Below are 12,952 nucleotides of genomic sequence, written 5' to 3'. Positions count from 1 at the left end.
ACGCCAGAGGGCCCCACATATGAGGGCCAGTGACACTGCCCTCTACAGCTAAGATGCTGAACAACAGCTCAACCTGGAGCTGGGCTGCCCTGAGTGGCAGGTGACAGCTAGGCTGTAGCACCTGCTGCAGTGGGTTGCCATGGGTTACCGTATGTAGCCAGCAGCCAGCGTGAGCGGCCAGCAGCCGCAGTGAGTGGCTGTCCAGAGGCTGGCGACTGATCTGCCTCGCCCGGGAAGAGCGCAATGATGGTGCCAACTTGGGCCAGTGAAGTGACATCCTCCACAGCTAGAATGAAGAACAAAAGGACAGCAACTTGTCTGTTCCCATCCCCCAATTCCCTAGTAAAAATCTTAAAAAAAAAAAAAATTTCAAAGAAACAGGAACGTATGGCCCATACACAGGGAACAATGTATAGAAACTGTCCCTGAGGGGTCCAGATGTTGCACTTACTAGACAAAGACTTTACATGAGCCATATATATAATATAGATATATAATTTATAATTTAAATACAGAAATTAATATTTATAATATTAATATTATAAATATATAAATATAAATTACAAAAGGAAACCATGTCTAAAGAATTAAAGTATGAGAACAATTTCTCACCAAATAGAGATTATCAATAAAGAGAAATTGGAAAAAAGAACCAAATAGAAATTCTAGAGTTGAAAAGGTTCTCATATGTATGTTTTTCTATAAAAGCATAGACATCTTGTCTTCCTTACTAGGTTATGTAGGCTCCTTAAAGTTGTAATAGTTATTGTGTGCATAACATTTTTGTGTCTCTCAATGTATCTAGTGTAATAAATGATTTTCCTGCTTAGCACTTAGCATATATAATTTGTGACTATGTATTTATTGTGTGCCTGTCTTCCCCACTATCTTGGAGACTGGATGAGAATGGGGCCTTGCCTACTTTATTCACCAGCATCTATCCAGCATATGATTTAAATATCTGGCTGATAGTAAGTTTTCCAAAAGTATATGATGAATAAGTAAATTACAAAGAAATTAATGAATGAAAGGAGCTATCGTCTGATGAGCATCTATGACATGGCATGCACTGTGCTGGATTTATATATATTTATCTAAATTAGTCTTCACAACCACTCTAGGATGGTTATCATTATCCCTATAATCCAGTCACTGATTTCCTTATCTTGGAGGTGAGAAAGACCATTAGTAAAATCAGTTTGGTCAGCATACTATTAACAGTCAGATGACCTTTAGGCCAGGAAATTCTGGGTATCTCTGGTTCCTCCTACTGAGTAAGTATGGTTAGTTGAGCGATTGGTTTCTTCCAACTCTTTGCAAATGAACATTCACAGAACTCCTAATGTTTATTTTAGTCTTTACATAAGATTCATAATAATAGAGTCCATGTGGGGCTCGTAGGGGAACAACTCCACATGGCACCCAGGCTACCTTCCATCTACCACACAGGTCATGCCTGAACCACAGCTAATATGAATCTTGGCAGAATGCCTTATTATTTGCTTTATTATTCCCCCAGAACACAACAGGATAAGGGGTCTGTGATGATGAGCTCAGGCTGGTCCAAGGCCATCACCCTTGAGTTTCTCATTGCCTTGGGGAACTGCTGAGGTATGAAGTTTTCTGCCTTGCCCTTTTGGAATATGGCTTCAGACTATAAAAATCACCTAGCTATAGTCTAGAATTAACTCCACAGCAATCAGATGTCCCACAGCTTGTGTTGCAACATTCTGGTTCCTCCTCTTATTTGGGGGTTCATGAATAACGGGTTTTGGCTACTCTGTTGCTGTCAATGTAAATAATAAACTGTCTAAATCTAAAAAGACCTAGTGTGTCTTTACCAGTTGAGTCTGTCAGCTGGCCTTGGCCTTGACCTTCCTTGCTGCTGTGTGTTTTATAGAGCCTTGATCCCAGAGTAGGAATCCTCCCTACCCAGACCTCTGGGGTGTGTCTCCCTCACCTGGCTGTGTCTTCCCTCCTCTGTGGGACTCAGCCCATAGACTTTGAACTCCAGATCTTAGTGATTTGTCCTTGACACTGACTTTTAATTTTCAAGGCTTTGGTGTGAGGTGCAAGTCACAATTTTGTAAGTCAGGTAGAAAAAGAGCCTGAGGATGGAGAGGGGAAAATTCACTGAAAAGTATGTACTTGGAATGGCAGCTTGCTTTTTTTTTTTTAATCATTGGTATTGAAAAAAAGATTTACATATAGATACATAAATTATATATAATTATGTATAATAAAATATTACATATAAATTATATATTTAACTTTATTGATTATTAAATGTAAAATTAATTTGTGTAATAAAAATCATGTATAGGTTATATAATTTAATAAATTATAGATATAAATTTATTATTTATTTCATATTAATACATATTTCTACATAAATGTTATAAATAATATATATATTTACAAAATATGTATTAAAATTCAAATCCCTAGCATTGGGATTCTGGAAGAGTTATTCTCTTGTCAATTCCCATACAGCTTTTGGCTTCTTATTATGCAAAAGAGGGTTTCTTTTCTTTCTGCCTTGAATTTCATTAAACTTCCTCTAATAACTGGCTATTGCAGGATCCTATGAGTATGTGTGTGTGCATGTGTGTGTGCATGCATGGGTGCATATGTGTTTACATGTGTGTTTTGTCTTAACTAGGAAAGGTCGAGAGAGGGAAAGTCCTCTTATATGGGAGAAAATTGTGACATAGCGAGGTTAGATCAATTATAATCAGTCAATAATCAATAAATGTTGAAGGACCCCTGTATTCCTCAGTGGCATTTCTAATGTGTCTATTCTGCACCTGTGCATCATTATGTTTGGGGACTAGTTTTCCTTTAGGCTACTTGCTAGGGTACACAGGATACTTTTACCCCCTTCCCAGATAGAGTGCTGTGATGGGGAGAGTTGTGGTCACCAAAATATTTATTTCTAGAATATCTCCAACTACCTGAAAGTCATTTGAAAAATTTACTTACTGATATTCAAGACAGAGATGGTGAGTGAGTGACTTTTTTTTTTAACCAAAACCAAAAAACGAAAACACAACTTTGAGAAATTTAAGGTTGCATATAAAATTAATATACCTGTTTATGTTAGAAAATTTTGAAGCTATGGACAAGCAAACTGAGAAAATTAAAATTGTCCCTACTTCCATCATCCAGAAATAACACAGTTGGTATTTTTGTGTGTGTTTTTCCAGATACACATTTTAATGGGGTTATCCTATATATATTATATGGAATATTGTTTTGTAACTAGCTTTTCCTCCCACTAAATGCATTATGAGCATCTTTCCTTGCTATATTTTTCTACAACATTCTTTTTAATGGCTATGCAGTATTCCATTGCATGGATGACACAATGTTCATTTAAATGGTTCTAGATTGTTGTTTTCAGTTTATTTTTGCAAGTATAAAAACCCTGCAACTACTGTTTCTTTGGATAAAGTTTGTTGAATATTCATGATTATTTTCTTGGGATAAATTCCTAGAAATGAAATTGTTGGAACAAAGCCTATGTGCATTTTTAATTGGTACATTTTCTAATATAGACCAACCTGGTTTTATAATTAGTCGTTCTACCAAAAAAATGCAGCAGAGATTTTACATATGGCTCTTTCTTATATTGGTCCATAATAAGAAGTTGAGGCTAATTTTTTGCAGTCTTATTGTGAAAGGGAGTTCCATTGAGGATAAAAAAGCAACATAATACAGTTACGCATTTTTTTGGTATTCTATGTTTTTTGTCTGTTTACCCCATTAGAAAGTAAGTTCCATGAAGAAAAGGACTTTATTTCTGTTTTGTTTTGTTTTGTTATTACTGTGTTTCCAGTACCGATATCTAGCACAGAGTAGTTACTCAATAAATAATTGTTGAATGAATAAATTAATGATGGCTTTTTATAGGTGCTATAGCTAACACTGCAAATTGAGGTCATTAATGAGTGCTTGAATTGCATGGTGTTAAGTAGAGGGCTATTGGTGAGGCAGAAAATGCAAGCTACTTTTATACTGATTGGTCAGAAAAATAAAATTATTGCATGTTTCAGTTGAAGTCCTCCAGGAAGAAACACTGCGATAAAATTAGAAATGCAAGAGACTTACTGTGAAACATACTTATCCAATAAAAGTGCCTGTGAAACATAAAGAGAGTGTGGTGTAAGAGTAGGCAGAGAGCATTCAGATGCTAGTTGGTCCCCTTGAGAAAGAGTGCTATATTGTGGATTCAACATTGTTTGCAGGTTAGACATGTTCTCTATTGTTCTCAGGTTAGACATTCAGGTTGGACACCTAGATTGGCCTTGGTAAGTGAAAGTCCGTGCTGTTGGGCTCTTGGGTGGCCTCCGTCTCTGACATGGTGGCTACTCTATTTGCATGCACATCTTTCAGTTCACAAGTGATTGATGGGGAAGGCTGGCTAATGTCTACTGGCTAAGCCATTTTATCTACTTGGTTGTTTATTGTGCCTTCTGTGGTGAGCATTAACATGTGAAACAAAAATCTTTACACTTTGTGCCCATTCCCATGTGTCCATCCACTTGCCTCTATTCCAGAGCTCTTTGCTCCAAGCTCCCAGAATTTTCCTTCTGGATGTTGGACCAGCTTATCAAGGCCATTCATTCTGTTTATGATTCTATACCTGTAGTCTCACCTTGGACCATTTCTTCTTTCACACAAAGTCAATGATCAGGTATATCAGTTGAAAGCTCTAGCCATTATAAAGTTTTTCTCTCACCACTGTCTTTCAACATCACTTCCATTTATTTGGGACTGTAATGTAGCCTCCATTTATTTTGAGCTTTTATCCACATTCAGAGCCAATCCATTTGTAAACCAAACTCAGGTTTTCTCCTCCTGGTCATGTGGGGCCATCCACAAGAGGATAAGGTATAAGCTAAAGGAGGAGCACTGGTGCAATCATGGAAGGTAAGTGGGAGCCTGGACTACTTCCCAGGTGATCCGTTTCCATTTTATAAAGGGCTTCTGCCGAGAAGTTACATGCCACTACCTGGTCTCTACTATTTCAGAGACCCATTACCGCCATTGCTATTCACTGGCTACTTTTTGTGACTGCCTTTTGTACAAGCAGCCCTAACCTGCAGAGGAGGACCACCATTGACTATTTTAGTGACATCAGTGCCCCTGTCACCACTGTATTTCTGATGGCCTTTGTGAATGGTGTGCCCTCTAGATTTTCCTGTGGAACATAATCCTCTGATTGGTCTTCTGGCCCCACATAATGTATGCATCCTAGCATGTCCAATTCCCTGAACCCTTTAATTACTTTCTCCACTGCCTGCCATGGCAACTCATGCATTTCAAATTCACTTAGCATGGACCATTGCTTTCTCCAGGTTTTTAAAGCCACCCTACCAGTGAATTTGTCCCATCATTTTGGGCCCTTGCCAGCGTATTAAATCTTATGTTCTGAGAGAATGACCCTAACTCAATAAACTCTTGCTTGTATAGGAGTTGATCAATCACACTCAAAATCCAATCCTATAGCTTTTGCTAGTACATCTTATCGAGCCCTTGCAGCTCCTCCACGGCGTAATCTCTTCTTCCCTTATCATTTCCAGCACATGCCCAGTTGTGTTATGCTGGGATTTTACACTAGTTATTGATCTGGCAGCTAGGTGAGGCGGTGGGGACAACTTCTGAGGGGGACCAGTGATTTGCAAGGGAGAGGTCTCTGCACTGTCTTTCTGCACAGGAGATGTCCTAACTCTGAATCAGGCCTCATGGAGGAAATGCTAGCTCTTATTAGGGAGGAGAAAGTATCCTCTGAAATCTCAGAGCCTAAGTCCTTTAAGGATCCATCTCTGACCCATGTTTCAGGGCCCTGTATTTTCTAGCCAGAGCCCTGATCTTAGAATAACAGACATGCCTAGGCTGAGTATTCAACAGCCTTCGAAGTTTGGCTACCCTGAATTTGTTCCAAAGCTGTGTCTGTTCTCTCACTGCAGGAGATAAGTTTCTTTGTAAGTTGTCAGATAGGTCCTTTGGCTCTCATGCCTAGTTTTTAAAATGTTAACTGCCTTCAGTTTCTCATGACCTCTTTGTATCCCTTACTAATAAGCAGCCAATTCCATTGTCCTTGTATATATTGTTCACTCTCAAACGCCTGAATTATGGCACTGGCCTGAGGAGTCTCCTCCATCAGAGCCCTCTCCTGTGTCACTGCTGGTAAAAGTTTAGTGAATAGGCTGCTATCTTGGGCCAGGGACCATCAATGCCTCCGGGGCAAGGGTCCATCATTTGCAGCTAAGCCGTGAGTAACTTAGCCTCAAATTGTCCGTCTTGCTTCTGCTGTCTTGGATTACTGTCTATATCAACTGACTGAGTTTGGAGTCTCTGAGAAGAAGATGCCAAGCCCAAATTGGCAATGCAAGAGATTCATGGGAGCAACCCCATGAAATATAAGAAGGAAAGGGGTAGGGCTAGGTAGGTGAGGAGAGGTAAAAGGAAGATGAATTAAGCAGGACGAGCTAAGGCTCAGTCAACTCAGTGGAGACCTCTGGCATAAAGACTGCTGGTCGAGGTGGGTATCGATGTGCTGCTGACTAGCACTTTGTTCACCTGTCATGCTCAGTTATGTGGCACATCCTGAAGGTGCTGGAGCTGGAGGCTGTCAGCTAACTGTACTCCTTATGTTGATTGTCATGTTCTTTCTCAAAGACAGATCTATGTGGCACGCATCTTTGGCTACCACACCACATCAGTTATTTACATATCAACCCAGGTGTGGTAGGTTGATAATGACTCTCAAAAATATGGTCACCTCCTAAGCGCTGGAACTTGTGAAATAACTGTCTTGTACAAAGAACCTTTGCAGATATGATTAAGTTAAGGATCTTGAGGCAATATTATCCAGGAGGACTCTAAATGCCATCACAAATGTCCTTATTAGAGGCAAAGAGAGATTACACACACACACACACACACACACACACACACACACACACACACACACACAGGAGGCAATGTGAAGACAGAGGCAGAGATTGGATTAATGTGGCCAAAGAATGCCAGCAGCTACCAAAGCTGGAAGAGGACAAGGAATGCATTCTCCCCCAGGATCTCCAGAGTGAGTGCAGCCCTGCTGACACCTTGATTTCAGAATTTTGGTCTCCAGAACTGTGAGAGAATAAATTTCTGTTGTTTTAAGCCATAAATTTGGGGTTTTGTTTGTTATAGCATCCACAGGATACTAATAACAGGTTTATAATTCCTTATTTTATGTAATTTTTATTGAGATATAATTCACATACCATAAAATTCATCCTTTAAAACTATAAGTGATTTTCCAGTATAGTCACAAAGTGGTACCAACGTTATCATGAATTCCAGAACATTTTCACAACCCCCATAGCCCATGATCAGCAACTTCCCATTTCCTATTACCCCAGTCCCTGTCCATCACCAGTCTACTTTATATCTCTATGGGTTTGCCTATTCTGAACCTTTCATGTAAATGGAATCATACAAATGTGGCCTTTTTGTCCGACTTCTTTCACTTAGTATGTTTTCAGTGTTCATCCATGTTTTAGCATAAATCATTTCTTTTTATGGCTAAATAACAACATTCCATTGTATGGCTATTCTACATTATGTTTATCCGTTCATCAGTGATGGACATTTGGATATAATTTCTTTTTAAAAACATTTCTTATTAGTTTTAGGTGTACAAAACAATGCACTAGTTATACATTTCACCCCTCACAATGTGATAGCTCCCCTCCCCCAATCTATTGTCCCTCTGACGTCGTATATATCTATTACATTTCCACTGACTTTATTCCTTATACTATACTCCACATCCGTGACTCTATATGTATTAAATTATAGTTGACATTCAATATTATCCTGCTTCAGCTTCAGATGTACAGTGCAGTGGTCAGGCATCTACAATGTCCATGAAATGGTCTCTCTCAGAAGACATGTGCCCATCTGACACCCTACAAAATATTTACAATATTATTGATTATAGTATTTGCCAAAGTGTCTCATCTCCCTGTGGCAATATTGTAGTTACCAATTTATGCTGTCAAATCCTTCCCCTTCTCCCTCATCCCCACCTCCTCCCATCTAGCAACCATCAGTTTTTCCTCTATATCTCTGAGACTATTTGGCTATAATTTCTTGAAATCAAATTTCTATAGGTGAAATTTTTCTGTTAGAACCTTATGTTACCCAGATGTCAGTTTGAATCACCCTTCCTTTTAATATTTTGAAGAAATACCAACTCCAAATCTAAGTACCCTCAATCTTTCTACAGATTTTTTTTGACATTTTTAAAAAGTCAGGTTTATTGAAGTTTAATTTACACAGAGCAAAATTCATCCTTTTTAATATACAGTACTGTGAGTTCTGAGAAATACGTATAGTCATGTAACCATCACTAAAATCAATTTATAGAACAACTTCAATATACCAGAAGCCCCCAAGGCCCTTTCTTAACCACAAACTCCTCCCTCCTTTCTAAAGTTACCCCTCTCCTAACATTTATGGTGATTACTTCCTTGCTTCTCTGTACATTTGCCATCGAACTGGAGTTTAGTTTTAATACACTAGAGTTTAATTTTGCCTGTCTTTGAACTTTATACAGAATTGGACAATTTGAATTCTGGTCCCCCTTTTTTTTATTAAAGATTTTTATTAAAATACAGCTAACATACAATATTATATTAGTTTCAGGTATATATCATAGTTGTCCAACAGTACCCACCTAACATAGTTATTAGCATATTATATTCCCTATGCTAAAGAAGTGATCACCGTGATAACTCCAGCAACCATCTGACATTGTACCACGCTATCACAATATTATTGACTATATTTACTATGTTGTATATTATATCCTCAAGACTTATTTGTTTTATACCTGGAACTTTGAACCTCTTATTCCCCTTTATCTTTTCCCCCCTTTTTAATTTTTAAAATTACATTGACATTAAATATTATTTTATATTAATTTTAGGTGTACAGCATAGTGGTTAGACATTTATATAAATTATGAAGTGATCACCTGACTAGTACCCACATGGCACTATAAATAGTTATTGCAATATTATTGATTATATTACCTATACTTTACATCCCCATGACTGTTTTATAAATACCAATTTTTATTTCTTAATATCATCTTTTTTACCCTGCCCCCAACCCCTTCCCACCTATCACCCCAACAAATCTAGTACCCATCTGACACCATACATAGTTATTACAATATTATTGACTGTATTCCTTATGCTATACCCTACATCCCCATGACTACAACAAATTTGTACTTCTTAATCCTTTCCCCTTTTTCACCCACCCAAAACCCCCTTACATCTGGCAGCCATCAAAATGTTTTCTGTATCTATGAGTTTGTTTCTGTTTCATTTGTTTGTTTATTTTGTTCTTTAGATTCCACTTATAAGTGAAATCATATGACATTTGTCTTTCACTGTCTGACTTACTACACTCAGCACAATACCCTCTAGGTCCATCCATGTTGTCGCAGATGGCAAGGTTTCATTCTTTTTTATGGCTGGGTAATATTCCATTTTATATCTATCTATCTATCTATCTATCTATCTATCTATCTATCTATCTATCTATATATATCTATATATCTATATCTCACCTCTTCTTTACCCATTCATCCATTCAGGGACCCCCAGGCTGCCTTCATATCTTGGCTTTTGTAAATAATGCTGCAGTAAATATATGGATGAGCATCCCCTCAAAGTAGCGTTTTGGGTTTGTTCAGATAAATACCCAGAAGTGGGATTACTGGGTCCTTTTTATTTTATTTAATTAATTTATTTATTTTTTCTCCAGCCTACCCCGTCGCCAGCGACTCACGGCAGCCTAGCTCCAGGCTGAGCTGCTGTTCAGCATCTTAGCTGTAGAGGGCAGTGTCACTGGCCCTCATATGTGGGATCCGAACCGGGGTCCTCTGGTGTCCCAAACCAGTTCTTAACCATCGCGCCACTCAGCCGGCCCTACTGGGTTCTTTTTAGTCTCTTGTTATAGTCTTTGTTTTAAAGTCTATTTTGTCTGATATAAGTATTGCTGCTTCAGCTTTTTTGCTTCCATTTTCATGAAATATATTTTTCTATCTATTTACTTTCAATCTGTGTATGTCTTTCAATCTGAAGTGAGTCTCTTGTAGGCAGCATGTGTAAGGGTTTTGTTTTCTTATCCACTTGGCTACCCTATGTTTTTGATTGGAACATTTAATCCACTTACATTTAAAGTAAATCCAATTACATTTAAAGTAATTGTTGAGTTTCCACTGCTTCTTCTCTCCCCTCCACCTCTGCCTTTGCTCCAGGATCATCTATCCTTTGGTGCAGAAAAAAACCAAAAACAAAAACAAGTAGCAATTGAATAGGAAAAGAATGGCATTGAGACAGATTTCCAGCAACAAGTGGAGGATTGCAGAAACTTTTTGAACATGACAGTGTTGAACTGACCTGAAAAATGAAATTTGCTATCTACTTACCACCAAAAGCAGAAACTGGAGAATGCCCTGCACTATATTGGCTCTCTGGTTTAACTTGCACAGAACAGAATTTTATATCAAAATCTGGTTATTATCAGGCTGCCTCAGGACATGGCCTTGTTGTCATTGCTCCAAATACCAGTCCTTGTGGCTGCAATATTAAAGGAGAAGATGAGAGCTGGGACTTTGGCACAGGTGCTGGGTTTTATGTGGATGCCACTGAAGAACCTTGGAAAACTAACTACAGAATGTACTCTTATGTAATGAAGGAGTTTCCCCAACTTTACATATATATATATATATATATATATATATATATATATATATATATATATATATATATATATATATATATATATAATAGATCATATATGCCAATTTTCCAGTGGACCCCCAAAGGATGTCTATTTTTGGCCACTCCATGGGAGGCTATGGAGCTCTGATTTGTGCTTGAAAGACTCCTAGAAAATACAAATCGGTCAACATTTGCTCCAATTTGCAATCCAGTGCTCTGTTCTTGGGGCAAAAAGGCCTTTAGTGGATGTTTGGGAACAGATCAAAGTAAATGGAAGGCTTATGATGCTACTCATCGTGTGAAGTCCTAGTCAGGTTCTCAACTGGACATACTAATTGATCAAGGAAAAGATGACCAGTTGTTTTCAGATGTACAGTTACTACCCAATAACTTCATAGCTATTTGTACAGAGAAGAAAACCTCTATTGTTTTTAGACTATAAGAGGGTTATGATCATAGCTACTACTTCATTCCAACCTTTATTACTGATACATCAGACATCATGCAAAATAACTGAATGCATGAAAACTTTAGAAAAGAGAATCTCTTCAGGATTATAGAAATTGTAATAAACAGAATTGCAGGGAAAAAAGATTTCAAAACAATATATTTTGTAATGCTAAAAATGCTTCCCTCTGTAGTTAAATCACCTTCTGAATAAATATATGAAACCTGAAAAAAAAGTAATCGTTGATAGATATGTAGTTATTGCCATTTTGTTATTCATATATATATATATGTATATATATATATATATATTTTTTTCCCCTTCTTCTTAAAGAAGTCCCTCTAAGATTCCTTGTAATACTGGTTTGGTGGTGATGAACTCCTTTAGCTTTTTGTTGTCTGGGAAGCTCTTTATCTGTCCTTTGATTGTAAATGATAGCTTTGCTGGGTAGTGTAATCTTGGTTGTAGGTCCTTACTTTTCATCACACTGAATATTTTGTGCAATCCCTTCTGGTCTGCAAAGTTTCTGATGAGAAATCAGCTGACGGTCTTATGGGAGCTCCCTTGTAGGTAACTAACTGCTTTTCTTTTGCTGCTTTTAAGGTTCTCTCTTTGTTTTAAACCTTTGACATTTTAATTATGATGTGTCTTGGTTTTGGCCTCTTTGGGTTCATCTTGTTTGGGACTCTGCATTTCCTGGGCTTCTGTATCTATTTCCTTCACCAGGTTAGGGAAGTTTTCCATCATTATTTCTTCAAATAGGTTTTCAATTCCTTGCTTTCTCTCTTCTTCTTCTTCTTTATTATTATTTTTAAAAGATTTTTATTGGGGAATTGGGGATGGGAACAGCGCTGGGGAATTGGGGGAAGGGGAACAGACAAGTTCCTGTCCTTTTGTTCTTCAGTCTAGTTGTGGATGACGTTGCTTCACTGGCCCAAGTTGGCACCATCATTGCACTCTTCCAGGGTGAGGCAGATCAGTCGCCTGCTTCTGCACTGCTGCTCACGGTGGCTGCTGGCCGCTCATGGTGGCTGCTGGCTACACACGGTAGCCCATGACAACCCACTGCAGCAGTGGCTGCAGCCTACGCCTTTGCCAGCAACTCACGGAAGCCCAGCTCCAGGTCGAGCTATTGTTGAGCATCTTAGCAGTAGAGGGCAGTGTCACTGGCCCTCATATGTGGGATCCGAACCGAGGCCTCTGGCATCCCAAGCCAGCTCTTAACCAATGCGCCACTCGGCCAGCCCTCTCTCTTCTTCTTGTATACCTATAATGTGAATATTGGTATGCTTGATGTTGTCCCGGAGGCTCTTTAAACTTTCCTCATTTTTTTCAATTCTTTTTTCTGTTTGCTTTTCTGATTGGGTGTTTTCTGTTTATCTTTTAAATCACTGATTCGATCCTCTGCTTCATCTAATCTACTGTTTATTCCCTGTAATGTATTCTTCATTTCTGTTATTGTATTCTTTATTTCTGACTGGCTCTTTTTTTATGCTCTCTATCTCCATTTTTATGTTCCTTATCTCTTTGTTGAAGTTCTCCCTGAGATCATTGAGCATCCTTATAACCAGTGTTTGGAACTCTGCATCTGGTAGATTGCTGGTCTCCATTTTGTTTAGTTCTTTTTCTGGAGCTTTGTTCTTTTATTTGGGACATGTTTATTTGTTTCCCCATTTTGACTGTCTTCTTGTGTTTGTTTCTATGTATT

General features: G+C 38.3%; 1 protein-coding gene across 1 annotated transcript; it reads left to right on the top strand.

The window, feature by feature from the left end:
• Nucleotides 1-10,391: 10,391 nt before the first annotated feature.
• Nucleotides 10,392-11,321, top strand: ESD (esterase D). Its single transcript, XM_019652942.1, is given in 5 exon segments — nucleotides 10,392-10,426; nucleotides 10,428-10,789; nucleotides 10,873-10,984; nucleotides 10,986-11,284; nucleotides 11,287-11,321. Coding segments are annotated over 5 exon segments (837 nt in total). The 5' UTR covers nucleotides 10,392-10,397.
• Nucleotides 11,322-12,952: the final 1,631 nt, after the last annotated feature.

Source organism: Hipposideros armiger, unplaced genomic scaffold, assembly GCF_001890085.2.
Source record: "Hipposideros armiger isolate ML-2016 unplaced genomic scaffold, ASM189008v1 scaffold_190, whole genome shotgun sequence".
NCBI classification, from domain to species: domain Eukaryota; kingdom Metazoa; phylum Chordata; class Mammalia; order Chiroptera; family Hipposideridae; genus Hipposideros; species Hipposideros armiger.
Note: the sequence above shows the minus strand (reverse complement) of the source record. Positions and strands in the feature narration are given on the sequence as shown.